This window comes from Oreochromis aureus, linkage group 7, assembly GCF_013358895.1.
Source record: "Oreochromis aureus strain Israel breed Guangdong linkage group 7, ZZ_aureus, whole genome shotgun sequence".
In the NCBI taxonomy this organism is placed as follows: Eukaryota; Metazoa; Chordata; class Actinopteri; order Cichliformes; family Cichlidae; genus Oreochromis; species Oreochromis aureus.
In genome coordinates, this window is record NC_052948.1 from 14,261,600 (window position 1) to 14,277,296 (window position 15,697).

General features: G+C 41.8%; 1 protein-coding gene across 3 annotated transcripts in view; it reads right to left on the bottom strand.

Moving 5' to 3' along the window:
* Positions 1–3,356: 3,356 nt before the first annotated feature.
* Positions 3,357–15,697, bottom strand: part of syt7a (synaptotagmin VIIa) — a 94,358-nt gene continuing 82,017 nt past the window's right edge. For all 3 annotated transcript variants that reach the window (XM_039614922.1, XM_039614920.1, XM_039614921.1), the window contains one exon: positions 3,357–15,365. In XM_039614922.1, the coding sequence (XP_039470856.1) occupies positions 15,261–15,365 (105 nt within the window). In that variant the 3' untranslated portion in view covers positions 3,357–15,260. The remainder of the gene's footprint in view (positions 15,366–15,697) is intronic.

Genomic DNA, 15,697 nt, shown 5'->3' on the forward strand with positions numbered 1-15,697 from the left:
AGTTTCAGCCAGCTTTGGTGCATGCAAAGAGACAGACCGTGATGAGATGAGATGAGGAGGACTCAGGCATAAAATAAGACATTTAAAGTCAAAACAAGATTTCCTGACATGCACAAGACAAGGCTATTTTGCAACTTGAGGAGAAACAGATTTACTGGAGGGAAAACATATTTTTAGTATCATGTTTATGCTGCGGGAAATTCCTTTGAATGCTTTGAATCTTGTGTGATAGACTGGATATGAAACACAGAGCTGTTGGACCAGATATCAGAATGAAACGAGCTGTATGAACAATGAAGCACCTAACTGATGAATAATCTTTCTATCATCACTGAAAAGGGATTAAAAAAAAAACTTCTTCACATTGCAGCATGTTGCTGTGTGGTTCGTTTACCTTCATGCTTAATACTCATTGCACAAGCGTTCCACTGTACATTTTTAATTGCTCTCAAAGGCAAAAACAACCCTTGTAAATTGCATCCTCTCTGAGCAAATGGCGTTCAGCTACGTGTTAAATTGAAATAGTGTCATTTTAGCTTCTAATTATTTATAATACAGTTTAATTACACTGACTGCACGTTCTCCCGATTTAAATTCAGCACACAAATACACACCATATGGCATTAGGTGTAGGTGTAGACACAAATTTCCCCTTTTGTTGAGTGGCTTTTTTTTTCCTTTTTCTTGGCCTTACTTGTTAATGTTAATACCTACAATGACATATTAGACTAAAAATTGTTTCCAGCATTCTGGGACTTGTTTTGACATTTCATAAAGGAAAGAGTTTATTACTTCAGTGTGGAAGAGCCTGACTAGCCTGCACACAGCTCTCAATCATTTTCAGCATTTTTTGAGCTGTAGCTTGGGCTGTGAAACAGTTCTTATTGTTTAACATCAGCACCTTACTTCAGTAATGCCTTTACAGCTAAATAGACCTTTTTCTAGAAAATCACAGTGCAGTAATAAAAAGAGTAACTTGGTTAAGTTCTTCTTCTGTGGATGCAGTTGTGATTTACCAGTACACAGGATGGAACTGAGTCTGCGCCTATCCTACTGTGACGAGACAAAATTTCTGCCATTAAAGGAGGTTTTTTCAAGGACTTAAAAAATAATTCGGAAAGCATTTTCATAAATGTCATACCCTGCATGGTATGAAATTTACATCATCAAAGATGAAAACCTAAAAATATTAAAATTTTTTCCAGATTTTTGCGTAAACAAGTCAAAAGTTGCAAAAGTATGTTTACATTGACGACCTGTCCAGGGTGTATACCCAGCCTCTCTCCCTATGTTAGCTGGGATAGGCTCCAACATACCCATGACCCTGAAAGGGTAGGAGGAAGAGAATGGATGGATAGATGTTTACACTTAAAAGTATGCATACTTTATGAGTATCTTCATGGTGTGCTTTCAATGGTCAATTGGTCACCACGTAGGTTAAACAGAAAAAGTGGTCGGACCAGTCAGCCATGAACCTCAGTGCTAATAGTGATGCTAATGTTAGCAAGCCAGCTATCAGCAGTAGCAGATATTTATCAGGCTAGTCTGCTACAAGGAAGCTACTAATCAAAGTGTGTACAAAAGTCTGCTTCTTGTGGTGACTGTAAATGTAAGAGACAGCAGCTAAAAAATGACATAAAATTTAATTAAAACTAAAGACTCAAAACACACTCCGAGTGTCATAGTTCTGTAATGTCAGTTAATTCATAATCAAATGCAAAAGTAGATAAACAAGTGAAAAAAATACAGGAAATGTTCTTTGGTTTAGGCTTTGTCATTGTGACTAATTTGTAGGTCCAACAAGCAACAGGAGGATTTTTGTTTTTTGATTCATTTATTTGTAACTGGGATGTCTACATGGCACCACAGGAATGCAGTGGTTAGCACTGTTACCTCACAACAAGAAGGTCGTGGGTTGGAGTCGGTTATCTGGGACCTGCCTGTGTGCAGTTCTAAAATGCCCCACTGCAACCCTAAATTGGATGAGCAGAAGAAAATTAGAGAATGGATGTTTATCATTTCCACTTTTAGTTTTCCACATTAGCATGCTAACACATATTAATCAGCATTAAGGTAGAGCTTAAACAGATGGGAAAGGCACTGCTTTGCAAATTTGATTAGCAAAGTAATGTACTGTATGAGCTTTGAGCCATTTCTTTTATATTTAGGTTCCAAAAATCATCCACAGCAGATGAACAGTATCTGAAAGCCATGTCCTTAAAAATAGAAGATCCAGCAAAGACCTGACACAGGATTCAATTGATCCATCTACTCTTTGCTGAGTATTTTAGATTTAGTCTCATTGTAAGGCTGGCTGACAAAAAGTCATTCTTAAGGAAGGGAAATAGAGGGAAAAAGGCAATGAAAATAAAAAATCAAAAACATAAAAACAAGCTTGAGGTCCTTCGTGCAAATTGTCAACAATATATACAGCAGGAGGTCAGGAGAGAGGTGCAGCAGTGAGTGTCTCCAGACATCTATGAAACACAATGGAGGCTGTGCCATGGTTTGGGTCTGCATTTCATCCAAAAGTGTTGTGATATTATATTAAGGAAAGCATCTAATTGACAACTGAAGTTCATTTTTCAGCAAGACAATGACTCCAAGCACACTACCAATGCAGTAAAAGCATACCTGGAAGATACCTAGAAAAACGCACAGTTGAGCACTCTTATTCATGGGTTGGCCTCCCCTGAGCCCAGACCTCAACATTATTGAACATAAAGTAGCAGCGTGGGCTCATCTTGACAGAGAATGGAATGAAAGGCAGCCAACATCGAAAGAAGAGCTTTGAATGTCCTTCAAGAAGCCTGGAGAACTATTCCTGAAGACCAAATATTGACTTCCAAGCTTATTAGAATTGTCCTAACTCAGTTTTTCCCTTTATGCTGTATTTCCATGTATGTTTACACGTGTTTCAGTAATGTGGTTGCACCCATTTCCCAATTTCTGAACTAAATATAAACAAATTATGGGTGGATCAAGACTTTTGCACAACACTGTATTTTCAACAAATTAAATTTTGTATAAAATAATGATGCAAAAAATAAAGTTAATGGGCTCCAGAGCTTTTTTTTAAAAGTTATTACTCAATTTTGTAACAAATTTCAAGTATTCCATTTCACTTTAAGACAAATAGTTCATGCAGCTCTGTAGGACTCGTCCTCTGTGAACCATGAATATCTGCAATCTATTCAAGAGTTGTTGAGATCTCACTCTGCACTAAAGGGGCTCCATTCTGAATGGACAGAAACCCAAAAGTTGTTGGGTGATCAGCTACAGCAGCAGCTCAACTCCTGGAAGTACCTTGTAAAATGAAAGGCAATAAAGAAGACCAATGAATCTCTGGGAACAGGTGTAGTAAAAATGATTCTTTAATATGGAACAAAATCAGAGCTCAGCTCCAAGGCTCCATCCACCCAACACACTTTATAACACTGATGGGTGGAGGAGAACGAGAAAATCAACCAGTAAGATCACAGTCCGCTCGGCCAAAAAACAGGAGAGGCTAAAAAACATGGAACGCAAAACCAAAGTGCTACTGGGCTTGACCTTGAGACGTCCTGGCTTCCTTCCCTCCTGACCCAGGATGTGACCACGTCCACACGCCTTTCTGCTGCCTCCCAGGGCTCTCCCACCTTTTCCTTTACTCCACCCTCAGGAGGTCAGAGGCTCCTCACAAACACAGACGACCCATTGACCTCTCAAAACTGGGTGAGGTCAGCGTGGAGGTGGATTAGGAGGAGCAAAGGGGCGTGTGAAGGTCGTTTACGCTGAGTGTGCTGCAAGCTGTGGGTGTGTACTTCTCAGAGGGACACGAAGCAAGGCGTCTTGGTTATTATCATGGCTCGCCGTGGAAACGTCTGTGGTTCAGTCCTCCTCCTGTTTTACTGCGAGTATATATGGAATCTAATCAGCTTTAAATTGTTGTTCAGTACAGATTCAGATGGAATGTTTTGAAGTTTCTGAGAAAATGAGACGAGGGCAGGAGGGAGAGGACGTCTGCGGAGGCCGCCCAGTAAGAACCCATTACTATACTAACACAGGGACATCAACAGAAGTACTACACAGATATGTACAGAGCAACCAAGCAACACATTGGAATACTGAGTAATAAATCTGGTGTGGGAAAGGGGAGGTAATAGTCCACTACGAATGCACATATCCCACTACTTTTTCGTGCAGTTGGTCCAATCTTTAAGGCTATTCTCCTGCTCTTGCTACAAACGGGCAGCAGTGAAGCCACCAAAACATAGATTTAAGTCTGTGCTTGACTTTGAATATGGCTGCTTTGTGATTCTGCATGCTGAGCTGACAGCGACCCATCTCCTCACACTTTGCATCAGGAGGGTAAAGAAAAAGAAGCATGATGGGTAAGAGATTTGGGGTTGGAGTTATAAGCATGCCCTCTTTTTTGTGCTAAATCATTCTCTGGTCCACAGAGCTCTGTAGAAAAACAAGGTGTTCTTCAGAAATGTGGAGGGTGATGAATGAGAGATGCTAATGGTCAAAGGATCACAGATAGATCGGGAAGCATGGATTACTGTGAAATTAGACTCCGGTGGTGTGCACATTACCAGCTGAATGGGAGAGCAAATGAACAATTGAGCAGCGAGAATGGAAATCTATACTTAGCGGAGGACTGAAACGAAGCGCGGTAGAAAAAAAACAACAAGAATGGACATGAGGAGGAGACACACATTGGTGGTGGTGGGGGGTGGGGGGGTGGGGGGGAAGAGACGGGGCAGCTGCCAGCTTCAGAAAACACAGTCATCCTGCACCTTAATGCACACTGCATCACATGACAAACTACATCAGAGAGAGGAGGGAGGAGGGAGGCACTGCACAGAGAGCACTAGCACTACCATGGACGGACACACACCTAACATACACGCACACACATACACACTACTGCACAGGGTCCCAGTCTGCGTTCCACCGCACTCTCCTGGCTGCCAGAACCTCGCTGTGTCTTTGTCAAGAAAAGAAATGAAACAACAAAATAACCGATTAACAAACAAACGGACGGAAAGAAGAACACACACTTTGGATCCGACTGGCTAGAATAAAAAAATAAACCAGAAACGAAACTTAGAATATAAAAAGAGCCAGTGGCACTGGGTTTTACGGAAAGCATTTTTCTCAATAACTGGCTTTTGAACAGCTCTACGCTTTTTCTTTTAGTCTACCAAGTATATACTATTAACCTTACCAGGCAGCTAAAATCTATACAGTACTGTCATTTTTCATATATTTATAGATATTTATACACTTTACAAAGTTGGCAAAAATACATAAATAAATACATTAAATTAGATTGTACACATCACAACTGTGTGTTTTAAGTTAGAGCACTCTTTGTTGAAGAGTTGGGCCACGGCGAGTCGAGAAAAGGAGGTGAAGAAACAGGAGTGTTACCCTCGACATCCCTCAACGCAAAGAAGTCACCATCACACTTTGTCAGTAACATTTCGGAGTATGGCATTAGATCGGTTAAGTGTATTGCTTATTACCTACCTGATTAAAAATGTCCACATTATGGCAGGAGTTAGAGGCTGCTCTAACTGCATCAAGTCTATTTACAACCAGCGAGGAAAGTAAGAGACGCGCGCTCTGACGGATCTGGGTTTAGGGGAAATTTATTTTTAGTGTGTCTGTGGACTTTCTGACCCTGTGGGACTCCCTCTACAGGATGGTATTACAAATGAAGGCAAGACTGTATCCACTGTCCTTCCTGCAGAAGGCTGCTGGGAGTATCTGCTCTACCATATCATGTCTGTTGGCAGAGACGGTCCTAAAAGTAATGTGAAACTGATAAGCTCCATCGCAGCACTGTAGACAGGCCCAGCCAGATACATAAGGCAATGACATATGAAAAATAGGGAAGTGGGTGTACTGACACCTGCAGTGAAAATAACTGGACTACAGCCCTGTGCAGTTATTTATGTATTTATTTGATAAAGCAGTGGGTTGAATATGTCTGTCAAGAAGGCACAGGGCACATTTTGGACATTTGGAAAAAAGTCTGTCCTATTTTTTAAATTGTTTTTTTAATGATTAAAAATAATTATTGCCATATGGCAAACCTTTATAGCCTATATAGCTTATTTCTTGTGCTAATCCTGGGATTTTCTTCCTCAAGATTGTGAGTTCTTTTTTAAAAAAGAAAGAAAGAAAGAAAAGGAAAAGCACAAGATGAGCCTATAATGTGGCAAGTTCATGTCAGTCACTTGTGCTTAACCATGAGTCTAACCCCCGAATAAGAGGCTGACTCACAAGCATGAAAATTGTCTTTACGGGGTCAGATGGATGGTTTATGTCCTTCTACTAGGAATACACTCTGTCCTCCATACATGCCCGTCCCCATGCATGGCCTCCAACAGAGAAAATAATGACTGCAAATTCAATGAAGAAGGCATCATCGGTGTCAGTACAGGGCCAATCCTGCCTAACACAATGGCATTACAGTAAATCCCCAAGCCTGTAAGCAGACAGGGTGCCAAGCAAACCAGGACAGAGTGGCTCCACAGGGAGGCGTGCAGCTCACTTGAAAAGCAGGGCGCTGCTGGTTTTGGTGTTTGCAACACAAATGCAACAAAGCTTTATGGCATGAGAAACACAGGCTACGATTAGCGCCACATATCGCACAGTTTCCTGGAGGTGTGGGGGAGGGTAAAGGGTATGTGGCAGTGTTGCTACGGCGGATCCGGGATGTGTTGGGTATCACTCCTTCCCTTTGTTTCTCTTGCCCTGACCGCACGACACCTCCAACAAAAATACAGCAGACATCAAAAGCCCTTGTTCAAGAAGGGCAGGTATAATCAGCTTCAGTATCGTCAACATCACCACTGTTATTCATGAATATCGTTGTTTTCGTCATCATTTCGAGTGACAAATGAAAACTCGGCGTACAACAAATGTTAATTTTTCACCAACAATATTTACATAAAGTTTTTCAAAAACAGAAAGCTTTTTCTTCTCATGGTTTCGGAAAGAAATAAACCCCAACACAAGAACACCAAGCACACACATACATACACACTGACCAACAGTCAAATGTGAACAGAAAGAAATAAAAGATATTATTACTCATTATCGTTTTTCATATCCATTTGTTACTATTCGAATAATGCTTACTTAAACCCTGATTGGGAGAAGTCACATTGGTTCTCACCAGATGCTTAAAACAATCGAAAGGGCGAGTAAGGGGAGGCGAGGTCTGTCTGTGCAGGAAAGTGACTGGACAAATGACAAAGGTGACCCGGAGGGGTTCGGGGCTTACTCAGCTGTCAGAACATGAGTCAGCAAAATAAAACGTCAACTGCAGATCCTCTAGGATGAGATTATGACGACGACTGCCTGATTTTAATCCGCGCACACACATTTAAAGTCCTCTAAGACGTAAAATAACTGTACACTTAATCTAATATCGTAAAAACTTCTGCAAAGCAGGCACCTTTCCAATAGAGTGACTCATTGATGCTCATCTGAAGAAAGCCATATCCATCAAGGAAAACTGGTGCTTAAGAATAAGAAATGGTGGAGGAGAGTATGACAAGGACAAACAATATCATCAGGCTCAGAAGAATATCTTACTAATCCTTTGGCAAACAGATGTGACCCTTTCAGCCAATAAAGCTTTAAGTTATTTAGAAAGTAAACAGAGGAGGGAAGGCTGCTGGTGACAATGATAAATTTGGGGATGCACAACCAAGAATAAACATCTCAAAGATAGGAGTCCAGGAATGACTCATATGCTTCACAACACCAAGCTGATAACAGGACTCGTGGCAGTGTTCTAGTTTCCGCATCAGCAAGTGCGAGAGGGTCCGAGAGAGTCATTAAATGGGGGACGTGAGGCTAAATCTGGGCGTCCACAGGCCTGCCAAAGTTTGTTGTGAGCGAATGGATGTGACTGAGCCGTTCAGCAACCTCTGGACCTGAATGAGTCTATGATTGGTACAAAAACGCTTTTGGTCGCTAAAGCTAACTTTCCCCTTTATAACTACTGCGCTGGGGGTCTTTTTTAAAACTCACCCATTTGGAGTTTATTAAGGCTTAAGATGATGGGCATGGCTGTTGTGGTTAACAGGTGTCCCTGCAGCTGGGAGCTCATCTCAACTCTGCTAATTTGAGTCACTGAACTGCACCTCAGGAGCATTTCTGTGGAATTATCAGAGAAATAATATGGCTTGTTGTTCAAGGTGTTTCGGTTTCAGTTTTGGTCAGTGAGTGTATCCATCCTGCTAACCAGGCTTGATAGCCTTAGCTGAGATCTTTGCATTTCATGCTGTCTTCCACGTACGATCACTTCTGTCTACAAAAACCAACATGGCCCAAAATGCTAATGTTTCTGTAGCAAAATGTGGACTCCACAACAATTAGGTGAGGACACAGTCGATAGATATATACAGCCTAGGATGGGCACAGGCACCAAACTTAAAGGGAGATGGAAACTAGTCATCCATGTTGTCCTCAGCTGTTCATGTCTATGTTTGCGAGCGAGTAAAATCCTGACCTTACAGCCAAATTTAGAATCTGCAGTAGTCAGCACTATGAGGATCCCTAATGAGGATCCCGGTCTGTTCTCTAAAACCTAAAAGATATGGTGCAAAGTCTTGAGCCACCAGTCTTTTCTTTATATTTTGTTCGAAAAATCTATCTATAGATTCAATCTACTGAAACATGCAAACATACAGAAATATAGTATATAAGGCAAAAACAGGTATTACAGTTATGACCACCTTTATTCTTTAACACAGTCTGGACTCTGCTAAGCAAGCTTTCCTATAATTTCTTTAAGTAGTCTTCAGGAATAGTTCTCCAGGCTTCTTGAAGGACATTCAAAGCTCTTCTTTGGATGTTCGCTGCCTTTTGTTCGAATCTCTGTCAAGACGATCCCACCCTGCTTCAAAAACGTTGAACTCCACGACCGATAATGACCAATAGTGTGTTTTTGTATCCAGCTTTGCTATTATTGCATTGGCAGTGTGTTTGGGATCATTGTCATGGTGAAAAATGAAGCCTTTGCCAATCAGATCTTTTCCTCATGGTGGATCAAAATCTTATGGTATTTTTCTGTGTTCATAATTCCATCAGTTTTGAAAAGATCCCCAACACCACTGGCTGAAATACAGCCCCAAACCATGACAGAGCCTCCACTGTGTATTTGTAGAGACTCACTCTCGTACCTCTCTCCTGACCACTTCTGATGATAACCTTTCAAATTTGAATTCAGCGATCTATAAGATCTTTTGCCACTGATTTTCAGTCCAGTTCTTGTGTTATTTGTCATTCCTCAGCCTTTTTTTCAGTTTTCCTTCCGTAAGATTGGTTTCCTCATCAGACTATTTCTGATGAGGCTTCAGTGAACAGTAGGTGGAGATACACTGAACTTGACTTTTACATACAGTTAATCTGGTGCAGATAGTTTTTTAGGCCTGTCATGTCTTCTTTTGTCTTCTGGTTGTCCAGTTTCTTCACACTTTGTAAGAACACACAGCACGCCATTCTGAGATACTAAGTTTATGTCTTATAGCTCTTTGGGAATCACCTTGTTGACACAAGAGTGCTATTTTATTCCTGTCAAAATGTTTTCCCTTTCCCACTTTTCAATTCAACTAAAGAAATTGTAAATTGATGTGTTTTTGCAAGTAACAAAATGCCTAAAGTTACAATTAAAAATTGATTCTTGCTAAGTTGTCTGTGTAGACACAACACTGATTCATCCTTTGAGTTAGGTGCCTTGTTATGTTTGAATGACTCATAGGTCAGTGATGAGTGAATTAACAAACAAGCAAACAAAAAAACATTCCTTTCAAAATGGTTACGAACTGGACTGAAAATGAGTGAAAATGTAGTCAATGTCAAGAGAAAATCATAGAAAGACCTTCAGAAAGCCTGGAGAACTACTCAGGACCACTTTATGAAAACCTGCAAGCTGACAGTAAGCAAAATATAAAGAAATGAGGGGCGGCTCAAGACTTTTCCCAAGTACTCTACCTTGACAATAAAGGCTGGCATCAGCATGCTAGCATAATGATGTGATACAGGCATGGCAAAATTCCAATTTACTGCTTACTCTTAAGTGAGCCACTGAATATCTGTTAAATGGGAGTTTAGTAATGAGTAATGAGCAGTTTAGTTATCATGCCAGAATTTACCAATTAATATTAAATAAGCATAATCACAGCTGGCGTTCGGTTTTGTAGGTATTCGGGCATAAACCAAAGCACTAAAAAGGTTCTGACTGAATGATGATACCAGAGGAAAAACAGAAGAACCTTAAAAGGTTCCAGTTCATCCTGAGGGCAACATGAACGTCTGCACAAAAATCCAAGATCATCCTTCCAACAGTTAATGAGACTTTAACTAAAACGGAGAGAAAGAAAAACATCAGAGGGAAAGAAACATTTACAAACTACAAAAATCACCTCGAAGAGCCTTTATTCTCTGGGAAACTTGGAGTCAGTGATGGTTGCGTCAGTCATCTTGAATTGAAGCTTTGTAATCAAACACTAATTATCTACACCTGCACCTACCCGCCAGCTCCGCCAGGGAATGAAGAGATGATGAAAGACGGAGCCGAGCCTGAACACAAGGAGAGCGAGAACAGAGAGTGAAGTTGGTCAAAAAACAGAAAGAAAAGAATCTCGACTGGGAGCATCTGCAGCGCTGCCATGCTGCATTCATGAGCTTAGGATTGTTGAAGGTCATTGCCGACGGTGCTGGTGCCAACAAAAGGCAATAAGTTTAGAGATGTGAGACAGGTGGCAATATAATAAAACTAGGATTTGGAAATTGCTTTCTCCTTTATACTGTTTGGCTCTGAGCGCAGCATCCATTTTAATAGTGCTGCTGTTTGACTGCTGGCAAAGACAACATAATATTCAGGACTCCTGGTTATTTTAATGGAGTGAGCAACTTCCTGGATAGTTGGGATACTCCTGTACACATCCAATATTACAGTCACACCTGGATTTTGTTTTCCTTGTCATGTGTAGAAGTAATGGTTAACTTTATGGACTTTTTTTCTGACTACCAGCATATGTACTCTGTTTCAACCGAAACAAATGAAGATAATTGATGTCTAATTCTTTGCATATTTAACATTTGCAAGTATCAAGCTCTTGGTTTAAACAGAATGCTCTGCTTGGGAGCTGAGACCCTCTTCAGCAGCTCAACAAATACGCTTAACGGTGTTTTATCAGCTCGGTACGTCGTGACTTGTTCCAACTTTATGGGAATGGCTTGTAAACATGATTTTCAACTGATGACAGGCTCTTGAAGCTGTTTTTAATGTTTGTCCTCTTACTAACATAAAACCTCACTCAAATTAACTCACTATGAGACATAACACATTATGAGTTTCTCATTTGGGAATTGCTTTAAAAAAAGTATAACTGTTTATGCATAACTCGTATAACATATCAAAATGAAAGATTTTGTACTGAAGCATTTCTTTCTTTTAACAGCTTTGCGATATGATGAAAGCTCACTTTGTTACCACTTAAAAGCAAAAGCAGAGATTTAAATGGGGAAAATTGTTGTTTTGCAGTTCTTTTAATTTTCGCCGATGTAGCAGTGTGGTCTGTGGGAGTACAAACAAACGAGAAAGTAGAGCCAAAATGACTAAACTGCATGTTGAGCTTTTCACGTCTCCGGTTCGCTCGGTAACACGTGCTCAAAGAAAGTATTAAAGTGTCTCTGGCTAATTATCTGCTGGCCCACCAATTGAGGAAAAGAGAAAATGTCACATGCTGAATTTCCATGTAAGAAATAATCTGTATTCAAAAGCTGTAAGTTTTAAAAGCTTGACCCTGTATCCTTTCAGCTTCCAGTCCTACCTGTCAGGATCAGAGGCATTACACGGTGCCTCATGTTTCTAAAAATAAAGCCGTATCCCCAAGTTTACAGGGTCACTGATGACTAAGCTTTGTAAACCCCTGTAGCATAGCAATTTATCACTTTTCGAGCAACGAGGAATCTTGGCAAAAGGAAATAGCAGAGGTACTGTGTTGACTCATCGCCTGCACGTGTGGTTTTCACAGCTTTAGCAGCGATCACCCACTGATTTCCATTTTTTCACCGACGAGCTCTATCCCTGTCCATCACAAACATGGTAACTAATGAGAGTCCGCCACGTTTTCTTTTATTTTTAGCAAATGATACCTCTGCAAATCGTGAGTCCCTCAGGTCCAAGGAGGCAGATATTTCTCCTTTCTGACCACCTAATGGGAGTGTAATGTGCTGTGACACTGCAGGCAGTGGCTGTCAAAACAGTGGGCCCTGTTCCACGGCTGGCCAATTGTTCTGAAGGTTGCTGGACTGGATCAGCGCATCGCGGCAGCCAGCACTGAGGCTCACGCAAACCACACTACCCAGAACACACTGAGCACACCGTACGCTGCCCAAGACCAGCTTAGAGAGCTACTGGACAAGAAGTAACGCACGCTTACACAACTGCAAATTCATACTGTCTATCAAGTGTTGAACGGGTTGGCATAACTGAAAATAAACGCCGAAATGCAAGATACTGTCAAATTGTTGCATGATGCAAGGAAATAAAATCCACTGCAGGGCCCACAGCTTTTTTGATGAGGCCGAGTTAGTTCAAAACTACTCACGCTGCATTATGAAAATGGTTATGTTCCAGCGAAGAAACAAACTGATTATATTTACTTGCTAAGTCTGTTTAACTTGCGAGTTTCCTAAAATGAGGATTTTCATTTAGAAAATTAAGCCGCTGGAAGAAAAGAAAGGAACAGGTGACATGATTCGCTTGTCAAGACTTCATGAATGCAAAGAGAAAACAAACAGGCAGGCTGTAGTAGAGAGCACACTACGAAAGCAGATTTCTTTTTAAGTAGCTCTTAATGGTTGACAGCTTTTCCAGTTGCTGCTGCTTTATTTACGTTACAGAAATATCGAGCTGTGTTGAATGTGCCGGGCAAAGAGGGCAACGGTACACTCTGTGGTACTCTCTAGCACTCAGCGAAGAGATAATGTCTAATCTGCTTCTACGGTATCTTGCGGTGGCAGATCAGGCCATTGTCTAATATCACACCTATTGTCTGCGATACACGCTTGCTCATTTTTCCTTTGAAGTGCAACAAAAACCCAAAGAAGGTTTTATTGTTTTATTAATGTTCTTCCAGTGTGGAAACCAGAAAAATGCACATCGAAATTACTGTTTTTAGATGCCTAACAATTGTTCAGCATTTTTAGGCGAGGAATACAGGACAGACTGTCGGTTAGAGCTCTGATCACGCTCTTGTTGTTGATCGACGCTTTGTGAAACAGCACTGCTGTGCTGGCCGGCCTCCACGTGACAAGAAGAAAAGCCTGATATCTCCATCCTGGCCTGACATTTCAGACACCAGCAGTCTGCCACCAGGAGTGTGGTAGCTGACACACACACACATGCACGTGTGCGTGCACGTACATCGAGAAAAAAGAACAAAAAGAGGAGGATGAGAGCCCTGCATCCTCTATGACCTACATCTCCAAGCCCTGAAATCACAGAGAAGACGTCACCTCTCCCCAACTTCTGCTCGCCCTTTCAGACACTCCTCCCTTAATTTTTCACCATCACTATAATCATCGTCATCATTATTATTGTTATTACATTTCCAAAAAGTGCAGATAGAACTTCCCCGTGCCCTCGTTCAGAAGGCAGGGCAGTAGAAGATGGGGAAACAATGGCAGTAAGAAGAGCAAGAAGAGCGCAACATGAGAAAGAGAAAAGAGAAGATTTCTACAGAACGGCTCCTGTGAAAACAAACGCACACCAACAGGCACACATCACCGCAGCACAGCGCACAGTCAAAACGGACGGAGATCGTCCCCCCTGTCAGCGCAAAACAAGAGCACGGGGCAGCACAAAGAATTCATAGCATCAATAAACAGACGGAAGTGTGCACACGCAAACCCACGTGCACGTGCGCAAACTGCACAAACGTGGCCTCTTGCCTCTGCTCTCATCTTAACGTTGGAAGAAGATTTTAAACTCGTTTCCTCAGTTGGTGATGCTGTGAAAAATGACATCATAGTATCTTGAGGGGGAGGAAGGATCTGTTTGCTTGTTAGTGTTTTCATCTTCTTTTTTCTCTCTCTCCGTGTCGGGGCTTTTTTGTCCGGAAAAAATCAGGAGCGCTCCGTTTCACAAGTTCATCGTGTCCCTGCTTTCCCAGCTTCGGAAAGTTCAGTTTATTTTTTAAATTTTTAATCTCTATTTTTGTCGGAGCTACAGCACAGCACCCACAGCACACAGACGACGAGGAGGAAGAGGGGGAGGGACGTCCAGAAAGGGGGAGTGGGGGAGGAATTCGCTAATATTGTGCCAGAGGAAGAGAAATTGGGAACAATAAAGGGGGAAAAGAAGAGAGGAAAAAAGGGACATAGGGAAGAAAAAAGAGGAGAGAAGAGACAGCGGTATCAACAATTCCATCTTGAGCTCAGCTGGTTTCATTACACACCATATATTGATTGCTTTCAACAACTTCAGCTGAACATTAAACCACTTTTGAGTAAAAAGGAGGAAGGACTGAAAAGGAGGGGGAATATAGTACTCTTGAGACAGATGACAAGGACGAGGCGGCAAATGAAGAGACGGAAGAGATGGGAAACAGCAGGCGACCTATGAGTAACATACTGTATACTAGTCATGTGTATAGGGGAGTTCTGCCAATCTATACACCTAATATATTCATATGTATATGTACATACAGTACATACTGTATAGTATTGTATACCTGGAATATTCATACAACAGGATTATATGAGATTAGATCATTACTGACGATTCTCTGTGATCCCACGGGACTGGCACCTTGTATGGGTCAGGGGCTGCAGTGCAGTTCAAAACTAAGGGATCGGCAAAGGAACTGATTATCAGACCTCCACAGGCAAAGTGCATAAGGACGGACAGACGGACATACAGACAGTCAGAAACAGGGGAACCATTGGCAAAGTGGTGAGACACGGAAATTGAGACGGGGCTGTATGAGAGGAGGGAACAGAAGAGACGGGTCGGGGAGAAAAAATTTGAGATCCTTGAAAGAAAAGAGAAAAGGACTTTAAAGGTTTAAGAGAGCAGATGGCTAATTGTACCCGTGTTTCGCAGCCTGGCAGCAAGTCAGTCTTGTGCATAAGGACAGGAGTGGGAGGAGGGGAGAGATAGAGAGGAGAGAGAGAGGAGGAGGAGGAGGAGGGAGGGATAGGAGACGGGAAGGGGCCATGGAGGAAGCTGGGTGGTGCGATCAGGCCTTGAGAGCGTGCCACTGGGCGACATTAGTGCGCGGCCGAGCGAGCATGTCTTTCCAGTGCTTCACTTCCGCTGGTCCACTCTTCCACGATAGGTAGATCTGAGAGAGGGGAAGAAAAGAGGCAGAGGCTTGATGAAGGAATAAATCATAAAGTAATGGCTTTTTGTCATTCTCACATGCATTTTGGGTTCATGATTCTCACGGCTTCACTCAGTCATGACAACACCTTTATAAAGAGAGCCGCTCTGTGCATGCAACGTCTGACATGCACCACATGCGAGGAGAGCCTGGAAAGCTGCAATGAGTTGGAAACTAATGAAATGAAGCAAGAACAGTGTCTCAGTTTTCACACAGGCTGCATAACTGATGAAGGTAAAATGCATTTTGCTGTTCCTAAATTAGCAAATTTTCCTTTTTTTTTGCCTGGAACC